Source organism: Aphelocoma coerulescens, chromosome 26, assembly GCF_041296385.1.
Source record: "Aphelocoma coerulescens isolate FSJ_1873_10779 chromosome 26, UR_Acoe_1.0, whole genome shotgun sequence".
Classification (NCBI taxonomy): domain Eukaryota; kingdom Metazoa; phylum Chordata; class Aves; order Passeriformes; family Corvidae; genus Aphelocoma; species Aphelocoma coerulescens.
The window spans coordinates 4,520,151-4,538,802 of NC_091039.1; the positions used below are offsets into that span (position 1 = coordinate 4,520,151).

Genomic DNA, 18,652 nt, shown 5'->3' on the forward strand with positions numbered 1-18,652 from the left:
CCCCGGGGTTCATCCGAACTACAACGAGCAGGGGGAGGAACAACAGCGAGGCAGGACACGGGGACACAGCAGGAGACAGAGGAAGTGGGGAGGCAGCCCGGGTCGGTTCGGAAGGGAGGATGGCAGGAAGAAGGGTAAAGACCTTCGCTCCAGGACTAACAGACTGCAGCGGCAGGTAGGAGGGGCGGTGTGTTGTACAGGTGTGACAGTAACAACAGCGGGTGTCGGGAGGGAGCGGCACCTGAGCGGGGGGAGCAAGCAGAACACAGACAAAAGGAGACATTAAAGGAAGGCAGTGGCTTATGCAGCAGTCCCTGCTCCTCAGCAGCTCCAGTCTTGCCTGGTTTTGGCTGTGGGGAATCCCATACTGCAGCTCACCTACGGATCTCACTGCGGCTCTGCAGGGTTTACACGTGAAGCTGTGCTGGACCCAGCAGGGCACTTAAGCCCCATCCCACCTGGGCTGTTTCCACCTCTGCCTGCCCTCCTGCTACCAGGGGAAGCCCCAACCCCACAGCAGGACTGGCACAGGCACAGATCTGCAGTGCCAGCAGCAGGACAGGCACCTGGACCATGTCTGGGTTCCCCCCACCACCCAGGGGAGGTGTACGCGTGTGGTGCCCACGAGAACCCCCAGCTCAGCCCAGCAGGTCGCTCCTGCCTGCACACACGTACCGCGGATTTCCTCATGCCTGCTCGTGGTTTAGGCACCGGTTTGGAAGATTTTGTTTCAATCATTTCTCCTGCTCCAGCACCCAGAGGCTTTGCTCTCTGGGCTTGCAGGGCGAGCTGGTAGGCGACCTCGAACGCCTGCCCCAACGTGAGGATGATCTCGTATGTCAGGTTCTTCGAGAGAACACAGAGAGCACAAAGCTGTCAGATCACCCTGTGCACAGTCCTCCCAGGCTCAGCAGCTCCTCTGGGGTCACAGACCTTCGCAGAGCCAGTGCCTTCCCATCAGCAGGTCACATCCTGCTGTGTCCCTGGCAAAGCCACTGAGCTCCTGATGTGGGGGAGCTGGGCCCACGCTGCCTCCCCCAGGGCCCCCTGCCAGGGACCCCCTGCCCACCTGTAAAGCCCCACCAGCACCGAAGTTCAGCAGCATAAAGAAAAATAGTGCAAAAGTCTTGTGCAATTTCGATTCTGCCCAAGTACAAAAGCAAATCACGCTTCTACCCTCCCTGAATTAAAAGGTTGTTAAATCAGCCCATTATGCTCAACATAATTGAGAGCATGTTAGGGGTTTGTGCATGGCACATTCCCCAGGAGGGAAAGCTCCTGCCCTGCTTTATTCAGCACTTGAGATGGCAGTAACGAAGCCAGACAAATATTCTCTTTGTCCACAGAGGTCCAAAGTAAAGACATTTGGAACCAAGACTACTTTATGGTAGAAATGGGTGAAAGAACCCTAGAAAGGAGCAGTCTGTGACTAGCCAATAAAGCTGAGGGATGAAACAAATGGGCTGTGAAGGACTGGGAGATGTGACATGACAATGCACTCACCACATCCACAGTGCTGAAGACATGGCAGTAGTGATGGCTGGTCTGCAGGTCCTTGGTGATGTAGGCAAATGTGCAGAGATCCTCGGGGTCCTGAGCAGCACAGGAGATGTTCCGGATCTCGTGCTCAGCAATGACATTCTGCCGGGGTCAACCACAAGCACCCGTCACCCTTCTGGGGATGGCAAATACACCTGGCAAACAGTGGCTGTGGAGGGTGTCCTGAGGACAGGGAAAGGGAATCTCCCAGCCAGAACAGTTCCAGCTCCCTCCCATGGCAGGAATAAATGGCAACATGGACCACAAGCAGCTGGTCTGCCAAGCCTTTGGCACTCAGGTAATTATCACCATCTTGGTGTTCTCAGTAGTCATCACCACCTTGGTATTGTCCCCCAGCCCCAGAATCTCCTCAGGATAAGCCATGGCTTCCGGACCCACAAAAAGTGACCTGCAGCCCCCAGGCAGGTGAGACTGCAGGTCATGTCCCTCCAAACATCAACTTTGAGGCATCTGCAGCTCACCTTGTTGGAGGCATCGATGAACTTCACCCCTTTGTATGTGATGGACAGGATTATGGTTGGGATCTTCTTCATGTGCTCCGTGGATTTCTTCAGAAAGAAGAACATTCAAGTGAACAACTGTGAATGGATGGACTTGTCCCAGCCCACCCCAGAGACTCTCAGGCCCGTACAGTGGGTTTTGGGGATCTGGGACCAGGAGGAAGAAAGTTAGGTCCTGGTAGAAGCAGAGGGGAAGTGACAGGGACCTGAAGAGACTCCAGCCCTCACTTCCCCAATGAAAACACCCACTCTCCCCCTGCATGGACCTTCCAGGTACTGGGAACAATGCTGGGAAGGGGCAGTTCATCAGAGACAGTGGCACCATCTGTTTGGTAGTCCGGGCTCCCACAGGGTTTGGGGAACCCCTGAGATCCCCCCTCACAATCCCCATCATCCACCACAGGCTGCAAGGGAAGCCCCCGGCCGCAGGGTCTCCGTACCCTCATCTTGGCACAGGCGTCCTGTGTAGACTCTGTCCCTCGGAGGTCTTTGATCAACATGGAGCCCAAGTACTGTGTGAAGGAGGGAGAGATGTTAACTCCTGCCAATCCCAAAGCAGTGTCATTGCCCTGAGACTCCACGCTCAGCAGCCTGACCCCCAGAGCCTCCTCATCCTCGCCACCCCCACAAACCAAAAGCCACTTACGTTGGCCTCGTACCCGCAGGACTCGAAGATGAGCTTCTCGGGCTGGTGCTGCCAGTTTTGGACTGGGGCGTACGGGGCTGCCAGGCTGGGGGGGCGCAGGGTTAGCTTGGATTCCCGACGGTCCTCCTGCATGGGAAGAAACATGGATGTGAAGCCACAAGAGGTTCAGCCTGGGTTGGAACAGCTCTCAGGGGGGCTCTTTGGGCAGAGGGGATTGAGGCTGGCAATGGCCAAGTCCCCCAGGAGCTGGGCAGAGGCAGCACAGGGGGTGAAGGTGCCAGTGCTGATGGAAGTGTGAGCCATCAGTTTTTGACGTGAAACTGAGGCACAAAGGAGCTGCTGGCTCTAATGTCTGAGGGAAGCTGAGCCTGACCAGCTCCCTCCCTGCATCATCCTACCTCCTCCCTGGCTCCAGAGACGGGGGAGCCTGTGCAGAGAGCCCCCAGGACACACAAAAGCACCCACTAACCTGTGCTTTGTAGCGCTCAGCTCTGGAGTAGGGAGCAACCTCAGTGCCACGATCGTGTTGCCTCTTGGCAGTGTCCCCGGAGGGCAGCAGGAGATCGGCAGATCTGCCTGTGCAGGAGTCGTTCTGGCTCAGGGGCAACGACGTCTGGGACATCAAGTCCTGGCACTGGAAGGAGCAGACACCACAAAGGGTCCCAGTCAGCTTGGGCTGTGCCGTGCCCCCCATCACTCCCTCTACTACATCACCCGACACAGGGTGCAGTGAGTGGACTAACGGGGTCAGCTCCTGCTCTGGGGGCCCCTGCCTCAGGGCCAATCCCACCCTTTATCTTCTGACACCTGATTTGCTCCAGGATGCTTTCAGCCATGTACTCAGCCCCTTCTGCCCAGCACGCCTCTGCGAGCTCATCCCAGGAGGGCAGAGGACACGCCGGGCTGGGGGCAAGGTGATTCCAGAGGGGTGGACTCCCCTAAAGCACAGAGCTAAGCACCCGAGGGCGATGATGATCAGCCACCCCAGCAGAGGAGCCCCGGGAGCCGCCGCCAGAGCGCGCCCAGGGCCCGCAGGCACGGCCGGAGCCTCGGCACAGCTGCGGCCGCATCGCTGCCATTCGCCCACTCGCCTGATTTGCCATTGACGCCCGCCCGCCCCCCGCCGCAGCCAGCGCTGGAGCGCAGCAGCTGCAGCGCCAGGAAATGCTGCAAATGGCCCATTCTCCCACCCAGCCTCCCCGGGCAGCATCTCAATCAGCTGAGCCGCACCAAAGCGGCCCTCTCCCCGCCTCAGCCCCGCTGCCTTCGGTATCATCTGGCCCACGGTGCAGATCCTCGGCTGCTGGTCCCTCCCAGGCTCCTGCTGCCCAATGCGGGGGTTGAGCAGTGGGTGAAGATGCACAGTCTGTAATGGGCACCCTCCCAGTGCAGCACCAGTGTGAACTCTCTCTGTTCTCACTCTTGAACCCAGTTCCTAAAAATTCCCATGTCAGCAAGCAGGGCACAGCAGCCCAACTCACTTCAGCTAAGGCTGTTTGGGTTGGAAAGCCTTGGGAATCCAAGGCAAGTGGGCAGAGCTCTGCAGCAGGGCAAGGACCAGATGTTTAGGATGGGTAAACTCCAATCACTTCAATTCCTGCTCCAGGAAGCTGATTAGCAATCTCTGGGAGGAGGCAGCATGCCATGCTGCCCCATTCCTGAGCTCACAGGGTCGCTCTGAGCCCAGCAGCTTTTGCCAAACTCAGCTCTTAAAAGCCAGTTTTCAGGAAGAACGGGGAATGTGATGCTTCCCTCCCAGCCAAGCCCCGTAACAAATCCAAATGCTGCCACTCCTGCAGCAAAAATCAACATCCACACATCTTGTCGAGTGCTATTTGGCAGCGAGAGCGGCAGCTCTCAGCAGCCCAGCCGGGCCAGGGAGAGGGCTCCAGATCCCAAGGGTGCAATCAAACACCAAGTCCCAGCTGCAGCCCTTCCCCAGCTGGGCTGGGTCACTCCTGCCTGCTGAAAGCTCCCACATCTCTGACCAGGGAACAAGGGCAACAAAGTGGGCTCAGAGCTCCCCTTCGTGCAGGGCAGAGGTGGGAGTGGCACCCTGCATCCCTTCAGTGCAGGCACCTGATCCCAAGGGGCAGCCTGGCCTTTGCCATGGGGTCGGCATCCAGAGGTTGACCTGCAAGGGCTGGAATTACCTTGCCCCACTCACTGCAATCACAAGGTTGCCCCTGCGCAGGTATTTGCTGCCTGGGTGTCTGGGGAGGATGAGGTGAGCAGCTGAACGGACAGCACTGGCCATGGCAAGATTTCTCCCAGCACTGACACACGAGCCAGGCAGGGCACCATGAGCAGGGACTCACTCTCAGCTGCGAGAACCGTGGTGGCTTGGCTGGTGGCTCCTCGTAGGGTCTGTCTGCCAGCGAGGCGATGATCCTCTTCCGATGGCCCAGCAGGTTCACTTTCAGCACCTGCAGGGAGAGACCATGGTCACCATGGGCACAGAGCTGCTCTGAGAGATTTGTGGCAAGTGCTGGCCCCAGGGAACGGGGCAGGACCTCGCTGCCCCGGCTGGAGAGAGGCGACACTCACATTTACTATCTCAAGCTCCCAGAGGTTTTTCACAGTGTCAATAGAGCTGTAGCCACTTGAGAGGAAGGACTGGATGTAATCCTGCAGCCCCAGGGAGTCGAGCCATGCAGGAACTGAGGGCTGGCTATTCCCATCACAGCCCAGGGGTTTCAACTGTGAAAGCACAAGAAAGGTGTTAAAAGCTGCAGAAGCTGGGATCCCAAGGGATATGGGGTCAATGAAAATCAGTTTACAGGCCATGGCGATCTCCACTAGCCAGTAACAAAATCACCATATAAACAAAGAATGTGCTTGGGATGAAGACTGCCAGGAGGAACAGTCCCAGCATGGAGCTACCACCATCCACATAGCTTGGAAGATCAGCATACTCCTCCTCCTCCCTGCTGTTCCCCAAACCCTTCCCAGAGCCCCTGAGATTCCTCCATGGCCCGAGATGCAAGGACTGGCTTTTGTTTCCCCTGTGTTCACAGCCATGCTTGGCAATGTCCCATCATCAGCTGGTGCTGACCTTCGGGAGGGAGCGAGCAGCCTGGAGCAGCTTCCGGCGGTGCTGCGGGTCACCGATCCCGATATCCCGAAGGTCCTGGTCTTCCATGACATTACAGCCCTGTGGGGACAGCAGGGAGCAACATGGGAGCAGGGGACAACAGGAGGCACATCAGGCGTGTGAATGGACATCACACAGTTGTGGCACCCTCTGACTCGACCTCCAGCATGTCCTGGCAGCAGGAGGAGGAGGAAGACAAGAATGATAAGGAAGGCTTCCCAGGCTGGGAGCCCTGCCCCATGTACCGACCTCGGGCACAGAGAGGGTTGACACGAGCAGAGCTGCAGCACACGGAGCACTGCTCCCCCCTCCCACTCCCAGCCTTTAGCCCTGGGGCATGGCTTACAGCCACATCCCGTGGGATGCACACACAGAGGCTTTAAACATCCTGTAACAGTGCCCAGGCAAACCCCAGCCCCCTCCACGTCTGAGCAAGGGCTCTGGGTTCTGCTCAGTCTCCCTCCACGGCCACAGAGAAACCTGCACTGCTTTCCCTGGCAGCCCAGAAAGGTCAGGTGTCTCCTCTGGCTCCAGGCAGGGGCAGAGATGCTCCAGTCACCCCACACTGAGGTGTTAAAACCCATTTTCTGCCCCCTTCCCCCTGCAGAGCAGAAGCACACAGACTCTACCCCCCTTTAAAAGCCTCTGTCACTACCTGCTTCCCTGCTGTCCTACCTGGGCAGAGCTCAGCAGGACACGTTTCCCCTCGCCTGGCAGAGCCACGCTGCTGTGTGACTGAAGGCTTCAGCTCGAGCCCAGACCCCCTTCCCGGCCCTGCCTCCCTCTGCTCCCCAAGGAGTCCCAGCAGAAGGTGTGCGCCGACAGCGCTTCACTGTTCCACATTTTGGTTTTATAAGAGAAACCCAATTAAGGCCGGCTGCAGGGAAGGTGAGGGCAGGTGAGATTGCCAGGCACCCTCCAAAAAGGGCAGCAAGGGTTTCCTACCCTCTTCCCATCCACAGTTTTGTGGGATTTCAGCATATGTGCTTTGCTGAATGCTACCTGTTTAAATGCAGCAAGCTGCCCCAGAGCAGCCACCCCCCGAGCGTGTCCTTGCTCCCGGCCACACCAGCAGCTGCTCTGCTCCTGCCAAGCAGCATCACTGCCACTTCCATGGCAGGTGTGGCAACACCAGAGCAGGATGGCACACAGCTCTCCACCTGGGATCTGCTCTTCCCTCGGCCACAGAGGAGCGTCCAGGGAAACAGAATTAACACCAGAGAGAAGAGATGCCCAGAGATCTCTCTGCCACGTGGGAGAGCTGCCCTGCAGCCCACACTACAGTCATTTAGCAAACAGCAGTGGCAAACAGCAGTGGGTGGCAGGAGGCACAGCTCTCACCACCCCCTGACGGGGCTCCTCTGCCTCCCCCTCCCTCAGCAGGTCAGATCCCACACACGATTCCTGGAGAGCTGGGAGGGGACAGGAGAGCAGAGCCTGAGCTGAGAGCCACGGCACAAAGGCATTTATTTGTCTGAGAGTTGTTTAAACAGCAGAAAGAGTTGGGACTAAATGGCTCTGCAGCCCCTGTGGGGGGTTCATTCCGTGTTTTCCCAAAGGTCAGTTCACAGACTGTGCCAGTCGGGGCCATTGTGCTGGGAAGAGCTACTGCCACTGCCCCAGTGTGCCTGTGGACACCAGATTATGGCCAGACCCATCTGCCCTGCACCCCACAGCCTGTGAGCGAGGACACCAGGGGCTCACCTGAGTGGCAACACTGCACACCATGAGCCTTGTGAGGATGGAACCACATCACGTGAACTGTTCTGTGCACCCCTCAACTGCACAAAATCAGGGAGTAAGAAGAGGCAGGTTGCTGCTGAAGGCTCCAGGCTGCCCATTTGGTGCACAAGCAGCAGCTCCCTTTGGATTGGGAACAAACCCCCTGTGATTAACACAAGGAGCTGCTGCTGCCAGGGCAGTGACCTCTGGCTGGTGGGCAGCAGCATCCCACCAGAAAGATGGAAACATCCCCTCCCCTTTCTTGTTCACAAATTTTAAGCCAAAGAGCCACATTTAATGTGCATTCCTGTAACAGCAGGAGATTGTGTGCTCAGCTCCGGAGAGGAGGGAAGGGATTAATGGGGATTAACTCCCCTGACAGACACCTCACCTGGCAGGAACGCAGCCTGTGTGCGAGGAATTCATCTCCCAGAGAGAGATGGCTTCGAAAGGGCTTTTTGAAATGGACAAAGAGGGCCAGAGCAAGCGATGGCATTTCTCTCATAGGTTTGCAAAGCAAAGTATTACTGCCCTGTGTGGGGGAGGAACAGGGAGGGACTGAAGTGCCCACAGCACGTTATTGTCACAGCTTGAAACCTGCAGTTCCTAATGCCTGGGCCTGCTCTGCTCCCTTGACCTGCCCATCTCGGTGCTCTGTGGCTCCATCTCCCTGCAGAGAGCCAGGGCTGAAGCTGGGGGAATGCAGGGAAGATGCTGGCAAGGGCAGAGCTCACAGCCAGTCCCTCCCTTCGTGCCACTCTGACAGCAGGAACAGTTGGCAGCCAAATGAGCTGTGACAATGGCGATGCGTAATTTTCACGTATAAAACTAAACAAGCCTGCTGATCCTATTTACATTTTCACTCATGCTCACTTTCCAGTGTTGAGCCCTTTTTGGTGCTAATCCCCTTTGGCACGGCCGTGATCCCACATGAGCAGCACGGGGCTGGTGGCTCTTGCTCTCCCACAGGGCACCAGTGTCAGCTCCAAGGCAGGGCAATAGGTGTTCTCTCACCTTTGGCATCTCAAATTCAAAGAGAATTGCTTGCTATGTAGCAAGGATACAAGGTAGTTAAATACTGTGAAGCCTACAGCTTTCTCCCGCACTCCTTATTTTTATGTGTCACATTAAATTCCCTTGGTGCCAGTCCGTATTCTCTGGGTACTTAACAAGGATAGACAAAGCGTAGCAGCTCTGAACAAATCATCCCAGCCCCTGGTGCACGAGAAATGTCCTTCAAACCCATTTGGATTTCATCTCCCACGGAAAACAATAATCTGCCACTAAAAAAGAGAATTAAATACAAAGACACTGGAGATCTTTTAACCTTTGCCAGCCACACAGAGGAGCCAGACTTTAAACCTGTCTGCACTCAACACGGCCTCAGACAAGAGCCAAGGGGCAGAGCTGCTCTGCGTGGGCCACTGCTGCTCTTTGGTTTTACCCAAATGTTCCCTTTGGTGCTGGCCACAGGTCAGCAGATGCCACCTCCCAGTGCCCCTCTGAGGGCACAGTGCAGCCCCAGCTCCCACCAGCCCCTCCCCAGGTTCTCTGAGGACGGGCTCAGTGGGGAGAGCAGAGCTCAGGGATGTGCTCTGCCATCAGCCCAGTCCTCCAGGAGCCTCCAGGAGCAGCCTCAGAGATGCCAGTTAGAATCACAAAGATGTTCCCAAGACGCATTTCCCATTTTATTCCTTGTGACAAGTGCTTCTACCTTGCACATTCCTCCTGGGTGCCCCAGCTCCATGGGGCTCAGCAGAGTGAGGGAGGCTCAGGGCTGGCCCAGACCAGAGCTCTCACTGTCACCCTCACTTTGGGGCAGTGAGGGACACCCACCAGCTCCTTCATCCCAACACCTCACCATGTGCTGTGTCAGGAACCAGCACCCACCTGGGCTCAGCCAGGGAAGGGACAGGGGCTGAAATACATTACCTGGGACAGAACTCCTCTGCTCCACTGGCAACTCAAAGAGCTGAACCATCAGTCCAGTCAGACACCTGAAATTGAGTAGGGTGAATCTGTTCCGGGTCCCAGCTGGCACAGACTGGCTGCCAGGCAGTCAGAGGGGCCTTCAGCTCCCTCTGAGCCAGAGTCCCCTCCATGGAGAGGCACAAATACACACCACCATGAGGGACACTCCTGAACCCTGTCTCTGCCCTGCACATCACCCTGAGGGAGGGCAGGGATCTACCAGTGACCTGTGTCCTTGCTGGGAGCCCTGTAGGATGCCAGTGCACTCAACCTGCCTGCAGAGACACGAGTTCTTGGAAAAAGGGTTGGCTTTGGTTCACACCTCACTGCCTGCACTGTAGTTAAACAGCCCATGAGGCTCCAGGTTCTCATTAAAGGAAAAAAACACAGTCAGAGGTTACCTGGCAGAAGGCAGCGTTCCCTCCTGCTACCGAGGTGACCCCAAAGTGAGTGAGCTGAAGGCAGCACTGCCGAAATCTGCCAGATTCCTCCTCCAGCAGGACACTCTGCAGGCACTTAACTACCCAATTTTCAGATGCTGCTTCTTCCTCAGAGCCTGGCGTCTGTCCATGCTCTCATTCCAGCTAAGGAAGGGCCCGAGGCACCGAGTGTTCCGTGCAGGACGCGCGGCCGGGCCGGCAGCGGATGGACCCCGACGCCAACGCTGCTGTGAGCACACCCTGCACGGGGAGGACAGGGACCAGGACGGCTCTGCTATCAAAAGCAACAGATGCAAAACCCAAACACAGCGTTCCCAGACTCTGAAGGCTCCTGCAGACATCCCAAGCAGAGAGACAGCTGAAGGCTCTCTGTGCATACAAAATGCATACAAAGCTCTTTTTCCCCTCAGTGCATTCGAGACAATTTGCATCTTGTCGAAGATTCTGCTGTCACTGCTACTGCTCTGCTTTTGGCAGCCTGGATATGGGAGATGGAGACATGTCCAGCTCACCACAGACCCTGAGTGACAGCCTCACAGCTGGGCCCTGCACACCCAGATCTCAGAGCAGGAGAAACCCATTTGGTCATACAAATGTGTGTTTGTAATCGGCCTCGTGATTGATGGAGCTTGGTGCCTTCCCTTCAAGGCACCTGCAGTCTGGGGTACTTGAGTGGAAAGCAGGGAAAAGGATCTGCTTGGCCACAAGGACGAAGCCCCAGCTCTTCAAAGAGCATCAACGGGGAAAGGGGCTCATGCACAGAACCCTACAATAAATCTGAGATTAGCACACAGTCACTTCATCTTTGTTTAATTTTCTTGCCCATGCAGACTGGCAGCATGACAATGGCAACAGAGGGAATTGGTCATGGTTGTCAAATTCAAGCAATTTTATTGAGAGGAAAAAAATTAACTGCAATTTTAATGGCTTTTTTAATGTTTATGGGGCCTGGAGCTACTAATGAATCAAATATAAGTATCCTCTAAATTGCCAGTTCTGGTCCACCCACTTTGCTCCTCAAAATCCACTCCAACCTCTCTGCTCCCCGTGGAGTCCATTCCTATTATCCAGGGAACTTTGGCACAGCTCTGCCATGTTTCCCAAGATCCTCAAACTTCCTTCAACCCCAGAGCCCTGCATGCCTCTGCTCTCACCATCCCCTTCCAGAGAAAACCCAAACACCCCTACCATGGTGGATAAAGCACAATCTCACTGGGGAGATGTCAAACAGAATTCATTTAATTGAATGAAGCGATTCCCACTCAGGGGCTTGGCAGAGACCCTCATCCCAGAGTCCAACTCCACTCTGAGGGGCTCATCCAGTGCTGCACAGTCAGTCTGGGGACCCTGGCACGTGTTCCCAGGGGCAGGCAGCAGTGACCAAACCCAGAAACAGCCACCCAGAGCTTCTGCCCAGCTGAGGAGAGCTCGCTCCAGTTCCAGCCTGACACAGCCCAGGCATGAGCTACACGGGGCTCACCTGAGTCTGCACTAAAATCCCTGCACCAGCTGTGATCAGGGCAGGTTCTCACTGTGTTTCAACAAGAGCAGATGCAGTAAAACCCTGTCAGTGGTCTCTGGTGGGACCCTGTTCCTCACAGATCATTCCTGGGTGCAAACTGCTACCAGAATGTGTCAGTGCAGTTTTCCCCAAATGGCTACTATAAAATGAGAAGTTCTATATGAAAATAGAAAAAAGCTCTGGGGCAGACACATTCCCAGAGCATGTCCAAAGCCTGGCTGCTCTGCCCAGGGGACCAGCAGCTGCACGCCAAGCTGGGCCGTTCGGAGCTGGATCAGGCAGAGCTGAGTGACTGAGGACACAGGAGATGCCACTGCTCCAGCAGGGCAGGTACCAGGTGAGAATGAGGATTGTGCAGATGTCACCCACACCCAAACCCCAGGATCTGTGGAGCAAAGGAGACCTGGCTTTGTTCACATCCCGTCAGATGTGGATCAGGGCTGGCCTGGGAAGGCAACGAGAGGTGCTGAGCTTGGCTCACACACCCAGCCAAGGTGAGCCAACCTGAGCCAAGGCCTCAGCTCCACATTTATCCTCTTTTTGCCTGCATGCACAGAGAGAAAAAGGGGAAGGAAAGGCTGTTCCATTAGCGAACACCACCGCAGGCTAATCTAACATGGCCCTGAATTGCATTTAATCAAATTAATGTCACTACTCTGAATTATTTGCGAACACCCCGTTCTTCCACCACCATCATTTTTCTACCACTTCTCCCCAATTATAAAAAAATAAATAAAACCCCCCAGAGTTGCCCAGGGCACTACATGCAGAGAACAGATTTCCCTTTCTGACGCTGTCTCATTGAATCAGCATTAGCTGCTTTCCACACACTCCATGGGAATCCAGGCTTGAACAATAAAAAAAAAGCCATAAAAAATGGTTTATGTTCTCTTTTACCTGCTCATTTGTGAATCAAAATATCTTTGAACTGAATAAAAAGTTCAGCTCCAGAACACTGGTACAACTGCCAGAGCACGCAGGGTTTGCCCTTCTCAGATGTCAGCCCAGAGGAAGCTGTGGGGGCAGCAGCAAGATCCCACCCTCCGGGGGAAGGGGAAAGCTTTTGCAAGCATCTCACACACATTTATAGGATCTGTGGGATCACAAGACACCGTGTGAGGGAACAGGTAATGGCATTTCCTTCCCCACTTCTGTGGAGGAATTCCACCATCAATTATTGCAATTCCTTCTCATTACAGTGGCCACGTCCTTGCCCTCCCCAGACAGGCAAAGTCCAGCCTGCTGCTTCCCAGGGTTAATCCCTGTTTGCTGCAGGGACCAGGAATGCACTGGGCATCCCAAAATCCATTTCCTATGGACTTCCCAAAGTGGACATCTGCAGCAGATGCACTAGTGAGCACAGAAGACACGATGGGGCCAAGCTCCAGGAGCAGCAGAATCCCTCTTGGCCCATATTCCTGGGACATTTTTCCTGCTCTCCCAGCTCCCCAGCTCATTACCCGCCAAGGACAATTAAGTCCATTTATTGTGCACTTTTCTGGATGACACTTCTCACTCACTGCTGCAGTGTTGTGACCTTTCATTTCCCTCCTCTGGTGAGGGATGAGGCAATGAGGCTCCTGGAACTCGGCGCACGCCACGGGACCTCGTTCCTCCACGTGGGAGGCAGCAGTGCTGCTCCTCCTGGGTGGTGGGGTGGGCATTCCTGGTTCACTGGAGCTGTTCACATTTGGCAGGAAGCGCTGCTGAGGGTTTTATTCTACTTGCAGAGCTGTATTTTTGCTCAGTCAAGGACAGCACAGCCACTGCCAGCAGCTTCGCCTCAGTTGTGTTCACCCACCGCACAAATAAACTTTCCCCTCTGATGAAGCAATCCCAGCGGGCTGCAGAGCAGAGGAGGAGGATTGGAAGCACTATCTCCACTTGAGCTGTTCCTAATCCCAGCTGCCTGCACAGGCTGCTGCCCAATTCCAGCTCCATATGAAAAGCAGCAGCTGAGTGTCCCAGTCCGACTGCCCCGTGGCAGTGGTGCTGGCCATGAAGGCCACTAAGTGGCAATGCAGAGGGTGAGGGAAAGAAGCTGCTGTCTTGGGCAGTCGGGTTTGTGCTTGAGAGTGGCAGAATAACAGGGAATGCCTCTTCCCTGCCTTGTCCATAAACACAGTGTGGCTATGTAGGCAACGTGAAGGGAGAAGAATTTCTGCAGAAACAGAGATGGCACCCACTATGTAGATGTGGGAAGAGAACTCAGTGTTTTAGAAAGCCAAGCTACCTAAATCCATCCTTTATCATCCTTTTCTTCCCTCAACCAAGCCAAAAGATTACACAATCCAAGATCTGTGTAGACCTTGGTCCCTTCCCAGGAACACATACATGGACGAGGGCGCTCCAATGTCACATCACATCCATGTCTCCATAATCCTGTTGACTTGTGCCAGTGATACCCACCCCTGAGTGAAGCCAATGCTTGATCAAGATCAACTTTGTCCCAGATGCAGAGCTAGAATTCCCAGGAGCACAGAGGAGGCTCCAGAGCACCTTTCCCTTCCACAGCACAGCCTGTGAGACACTTGTGGCTCCCACTGTCACCTGCAGGAGCTGTGGGTCCCCTGTGCCTCTCTCAGCTGTGGGTCAGCAGACCCCGAGAGGAGCAGGACCCTCACCCCCTCCCTGCTGCCCACTCCAGGTGCAGCCTGTCCAGTGAGGCGGCCAGCACGTGGCTGGAGCACAGCTAATCCCCTAATCCCCAATTCCTGGAGTTCTGAAAATAACAGAATTATTATTTTTGGAAACAACACATGTTTCTGCCTTCCTATATTAACATTTAATTAAGAAGCCAAATATATTTACAGAGCACTTTTCAAACTCCCTTTACACACGGTGTGCTTGTGAATCATTTCCCTACCTGGGGGTAAAGGCTCTTGTGACATGGGGCACGGATTAGCACGGGAGCCAGCTGAAAATACCCAGGGAATCAAGAATTCCTGAAACCAGACCGGGCTGCAGTACAGGCCACCAGAGCACCAGCAGGCCCGGCACCCCCAGTTTGTGTCTCTTACAACCCTGTCCCACTCCCGGGGCAGACAGGGCACTTTAAACCCTGTTTCTCCAGGGAAGAACAGCACCAAGCACCCCAGTGCCTGCACACACCAGCTCTCACAGGTCCCTGCTGCAGTGACCTGAAAGCTCCTTGCTACACCCTCCTCTGAGTTACAATCTACTCCAGGCTGTGTATAGTCCTCAGTAATTAAAGGTCTCTTTTAGGACACTGCCCTGCCCTGCAGCTGCACTGTCCCTGCACAGCGAACACTTTGCTCCTGCAAAGCTCCTGGTTTGCCCCCAAAAGGCACCTGGGGACCCCGGAGCAAAGGGAGCATCCTGGCACACCAGAACACCCCGCAGCTCTCTGAGCAGGGAGCAGTGCAATGCAAAATCCTGCACAGAAAAAAACTGTTTTCGTATCAAAGGACTCCAATTTCCTAGGTTGGACTACTAAAACTTAATTAACCTCGTAACCCACCTGGCGATTTGCAAACCATTACCTGGCGTTCTTTGAACCTTGAAATATTGAACACAGTGAGGCCCCAAGAGGGACTAATCCCTTCATGGAAACTGTTTAACTCCAGGAAAGTAACACACTTAGTTTGGAATATTCTCCATTAGAGACTGGAAGGGGCAGCCCATAAAGCAATGGATGTGCAAAGAAGAGGACTGGGCAGCCCAACCCTCAGAGCTCAGCATCCTGAGCCCCTGCTCCGCCCAGCCTGAGTGTTCACAGCAGTTTTAATAATTCATCCAAGAACATCAAAAACACTACTAGAACCAAATTAACTACTTGTTCCTCACTTGTGCTCTATCTGAAGGTTTTGCTCCCCCAACACCAGAAGCTGAAGGCAAGGAACACCTCAGAGGGAAAGATTTTAAATAATTCAACTTTCCTGCTGGGCTCAGGTATTTGTTTAGAGTTCTCAGGGCTGGGATGAATGGATTTAAAGCCGGGGTTGGCATGGGTGCCAGGGTCAGCTCCCTAGGAAAAGAGATAAGCAGCAAAATGGAAATCAGCTGGGGTTTGCAGGAAATCTTTGTGAAATTATTTGACCTTTTAAATTTGAGAGGAATGAGCAAATGAGTGTCCCATCCCCTGAATCCAGCAGCAACAAACTGCTGCACTGGGAGCAGCCACCCAGCACTGGACAGGGAAGAAAAACATCCAGCCATGAAGAGAGCAAATCCTACCACGTACCCAACACCACCACACAAAGGGACACACAGAGGAACCTTTGCTACTGGAGTTTTCTAAGCTAAATGAGAGGGCCCCTGGCCAGGCAAGGGAATGGTGTTTTATCTGCAACTGCTGGGTGAGAGCAGCCACCGACCCCACAATGACCACAGATCCATCAGCAGGGGATCCCAAGAGGATCTACAAGGTTATTTCATTTGAATTTGTTGTACCATCTCCAAACAGCACACACAGGGATGCTGAACCCTCCCCCATCCCTGGCCATGAGTCTGCTGGGGTTTGGGACTGGCTGGGTGGGACACGGAGTGAAAACCACAGCAAATCCCAGCTCTGGAGGGGAGTGTTGGCTCTGCCAGGTGAAGGGAAGGCAAACGGCCCGGCTGCTTGCTGTGGAGACCAGGAGGAACAGCTGGAGAGATCCAACAACATTTATTCTCCTGGCCAGGTCATTTTTTAAAGTATAATTACACCCTGCCTTCACGTAGCCCAACAGATGCTGCTCAGGTGTGCGCTTCCTCGAGCCTCCATCCATGACCTTTCCCAGCTTCCTGTCTCTCTCCAGCTGTCCCCTGTATCCTCCCCACCATCATTGGCCACTGTGTGTTCCAAACCCCCTCACCCAGCTCACACCCTCCTGGTGTCACCTCTCTGAACTGTCTCCATCACCAGAGATGTCCCCGCTCCTGTTCCAAGGCAGGATGCTGCATTAACCAAAATGATTTTTCCAAAGGTTTACATCTATTTTTTTATTATTTACCAAACTTGGAACCCACATTCAAAGGTATTTCTTTAAGCCATGCAGGGAGAACCCCTCCTGCAGCACCAAGATTTTGTCTTTGCAGTTGATCATTCCACACGAATTCTCAGAATTTTACACCGTGCAGCTTTAAGTTTCTAGACACCGGTTATCAAAACCCCTCAACGCTGAGCATTACCATGTCGTCATCATTAGGTTTCAGAGCCAACAGTGTCAATGCAATTAGGTACAGCTCATTAACATACTGCCTGCATGCTCTGAGCAAGTACAGTTCCAACAAGAGGTCTGCTGCCTCCTTCACAGCTCAGAGCACAGACTGCTCAAGGGTTCCGTCAAAACACCAGCGAATTTCAGTTCCCATTTCTGGAGTACATTGGATAGTAAAGATTTAGGGAGCAGATTAAATAAAATTTTCTATCAAAATCATAGTGAAAAAACCAGTAACACCTGAATTAAATGCAAAGACCCAACACAACCTTCATCTGTTCCTTCTGTCCAACCATCTACGCCCCCCAAGACCATCGTGCCGGGCAGCAGAACTCGGCTCTGCCCGGCGCCCGCATGGGGCATCGGTAACACAGGAAGCTTTGGCCAACCCATTCCTCAGAGCCCGGGGTCCCTGGAGGGCACTCACCAGGAAGCGGACATCGTCGAAGCCGTTCAGGAGCAGCTTGCTCTCGTACTGCTGCAGGCCGATGGACTCCAGCCACTCCCCGACGCTCTGCTCCAGCATCCGCGAACCTGACGAGAGAGGAATCGGCAGCCGCTTGAACAGGGAGAAACCGTTCAGGCGGTAGCAGCGGCACTCTGAGGAGGACAGATGGCATTGCCACATCATAGTCATTACCATAAAGAAACTCAAAAAATTATGCTCAGAGTACAACAAATCAGCGGGCAGACAATTCCTCTTGTGTGCACAGAGCATGGACAACAAGCTCGCAGTGCCTCCACGGGCTCCAGGTGCAAATCTGTACCGCAGTTCACACTCAGAAAAGAAACTCCTCGCCCGGGAAAAGGTTCAGAGGTGTTGCTGGGGCGCTGATTTCACAGGCACTGCTGTCAGGGCTCACGGGTTCCTCACCAGGCGAGCACATGAAGCCCAACCCCACGGGGATGCGGATCCACTCCTTGGCTCAGCGGAAGGGGGCGGGAGGAGAGCAGCAAACTTCCACCCGAGGCATTCCCAGGCAGTCGCAGGTGCGAGGGAATGGAGCGGAGCTGTGCCAGTCCTCTCATCCGCGCACCTCTGGACACAGCCCCAGCTCAGTGGGGAGCACGGAGCAGCCTGAGAGAAAACAGCTTCCTGCAGCCGAGCCAGCTCAGACACGGTGGACGCTCGGGAAAGCAGCAGGAGTCCAGGCAGAGCGGCTGTCCGCGGGAAGACACGCAAGACAAAGGAAGCACAGACTGCAGCAGCGGAGAGGAAGGGCTCGTGCTCTTCCTCCCCAGCAGTCCCGAGAGAGGCAAACCATGGCAGGGGCTTCGTCTCGCCGTTACCGTGTTACGTGGACCCCGAGCACATGTCCGGCAGCCCTGGCTCTGTCATTCTACCAGCGATCCGGTCACTTGGCATTCCAGCACGCTGGCCCCAGAGAGCCCAGCCCCACCACTGCACCGTGTGACAGCAGAGCCAGGACGGTTCTCACCCAACATTGCTGGTCCTGCCAGGTGTTGGGCACACACCTGGATTTTGCCCTTCTTTCATTTTCTCCGTCCGAGCGCAGCCACCGCATCGAGCCCCTCGCTCTGACAGGGAGCAGCTCTGCAGGAAGGAGGCATTTCAGTTCCCTGCTTCCAAGCCACGGCAAAAGGAAAAAAGCAAATGCAAGCACACCCTCTCTTCTTCCTGCAGCAGCTCAAGTCCGAGCCATGCCCTGGCACCTCCCCTCAGCCTCTGATAAAGGAGATTCCTCCCAACAACTACGGGAGCCCTGGCAGATGAGGTCTCCCTTCCCTCACCCCTGGGATGAGCCCAGTGACTTGTTACTCTTCTCTAGTAAAGCTCTAGACCTTAAGTATGACCAAAAAAAAGTTCAGAGATCTCCTTTACATCAGGGCATTTGTTATGCAAGACAGTCAGATTTTCAGGCTCCCTGGCACGTCTGTTTCCAGCACGGATGCAAAGAAAAGGATGATCAGGAGACCCCCGTTTGCTTCCTTTGAACCTTTGGGTCACCTGAAGCAGTTTGGTACCTTCCAGCCATCCCTCCCCACTGTGCTGCAATGGCTGCACACACAG

General features: G+C 54.7%; 1 protein-coding gene across 7 annotated transcripts in view; it reads right to left on the reverse strand.

Moving 5' to 3' along the window:
- ANKS1A (ankyrin repeat and sterile alpha motif domain containing 1A) overlaps positions 1–18,652 on the reverse strand; it is a 78,900-nt gene that overhangs the window by 5,399 nt on the left and 54,849 nt on the right. For 4 of the 7 annotated variants that reach the window (XM_068995731.1, XM_068995729.1, XM_068995728.1 and 1 more), the window contains 10 exons: positions 17,048–17,154; positions 5,762–5,860; positions 5,254–5,406; positions 5,025–5,132; positions 3,176–3,340; positions 2,707–2,832; positions 2,501–2,572; positions 2,022–2,108; positions 1,504–1,641; positions 676–846 (listed from right to left, as the gene is read on the reverse strand). In XM_068995731.1, coding sequence (XP_068851832.1) covers positions 676–846; positions 1,504–1,641; positions 2,022–2,108; positions 2,501–2,572; positions 2,707–2,832; positions 3,176–3,340; positions 5,025–5,132; positions 5,254–5,406; positions 5,762–5,860; positions 17,048–17,154 — 1,226 coding nt within the window. Of the gene's footprint in view, positions 1–142; positions 242–675; positions 847–1,503; positions 1,676–2,021; positions 2,109–2,500; positions 2,573–2,706; positions 2,833–3,175; positions 3,341–5,024; positions 5,133–5,253; positions 5,407–5,761; positions 5,861–17,047; positions 17,155–18,652 lie in introns of those variants that run through there. The other 3 variants (XM_068995734.1, XM_068995733.1, XM_068995732.1) reach the window with 2 other exon arrangements.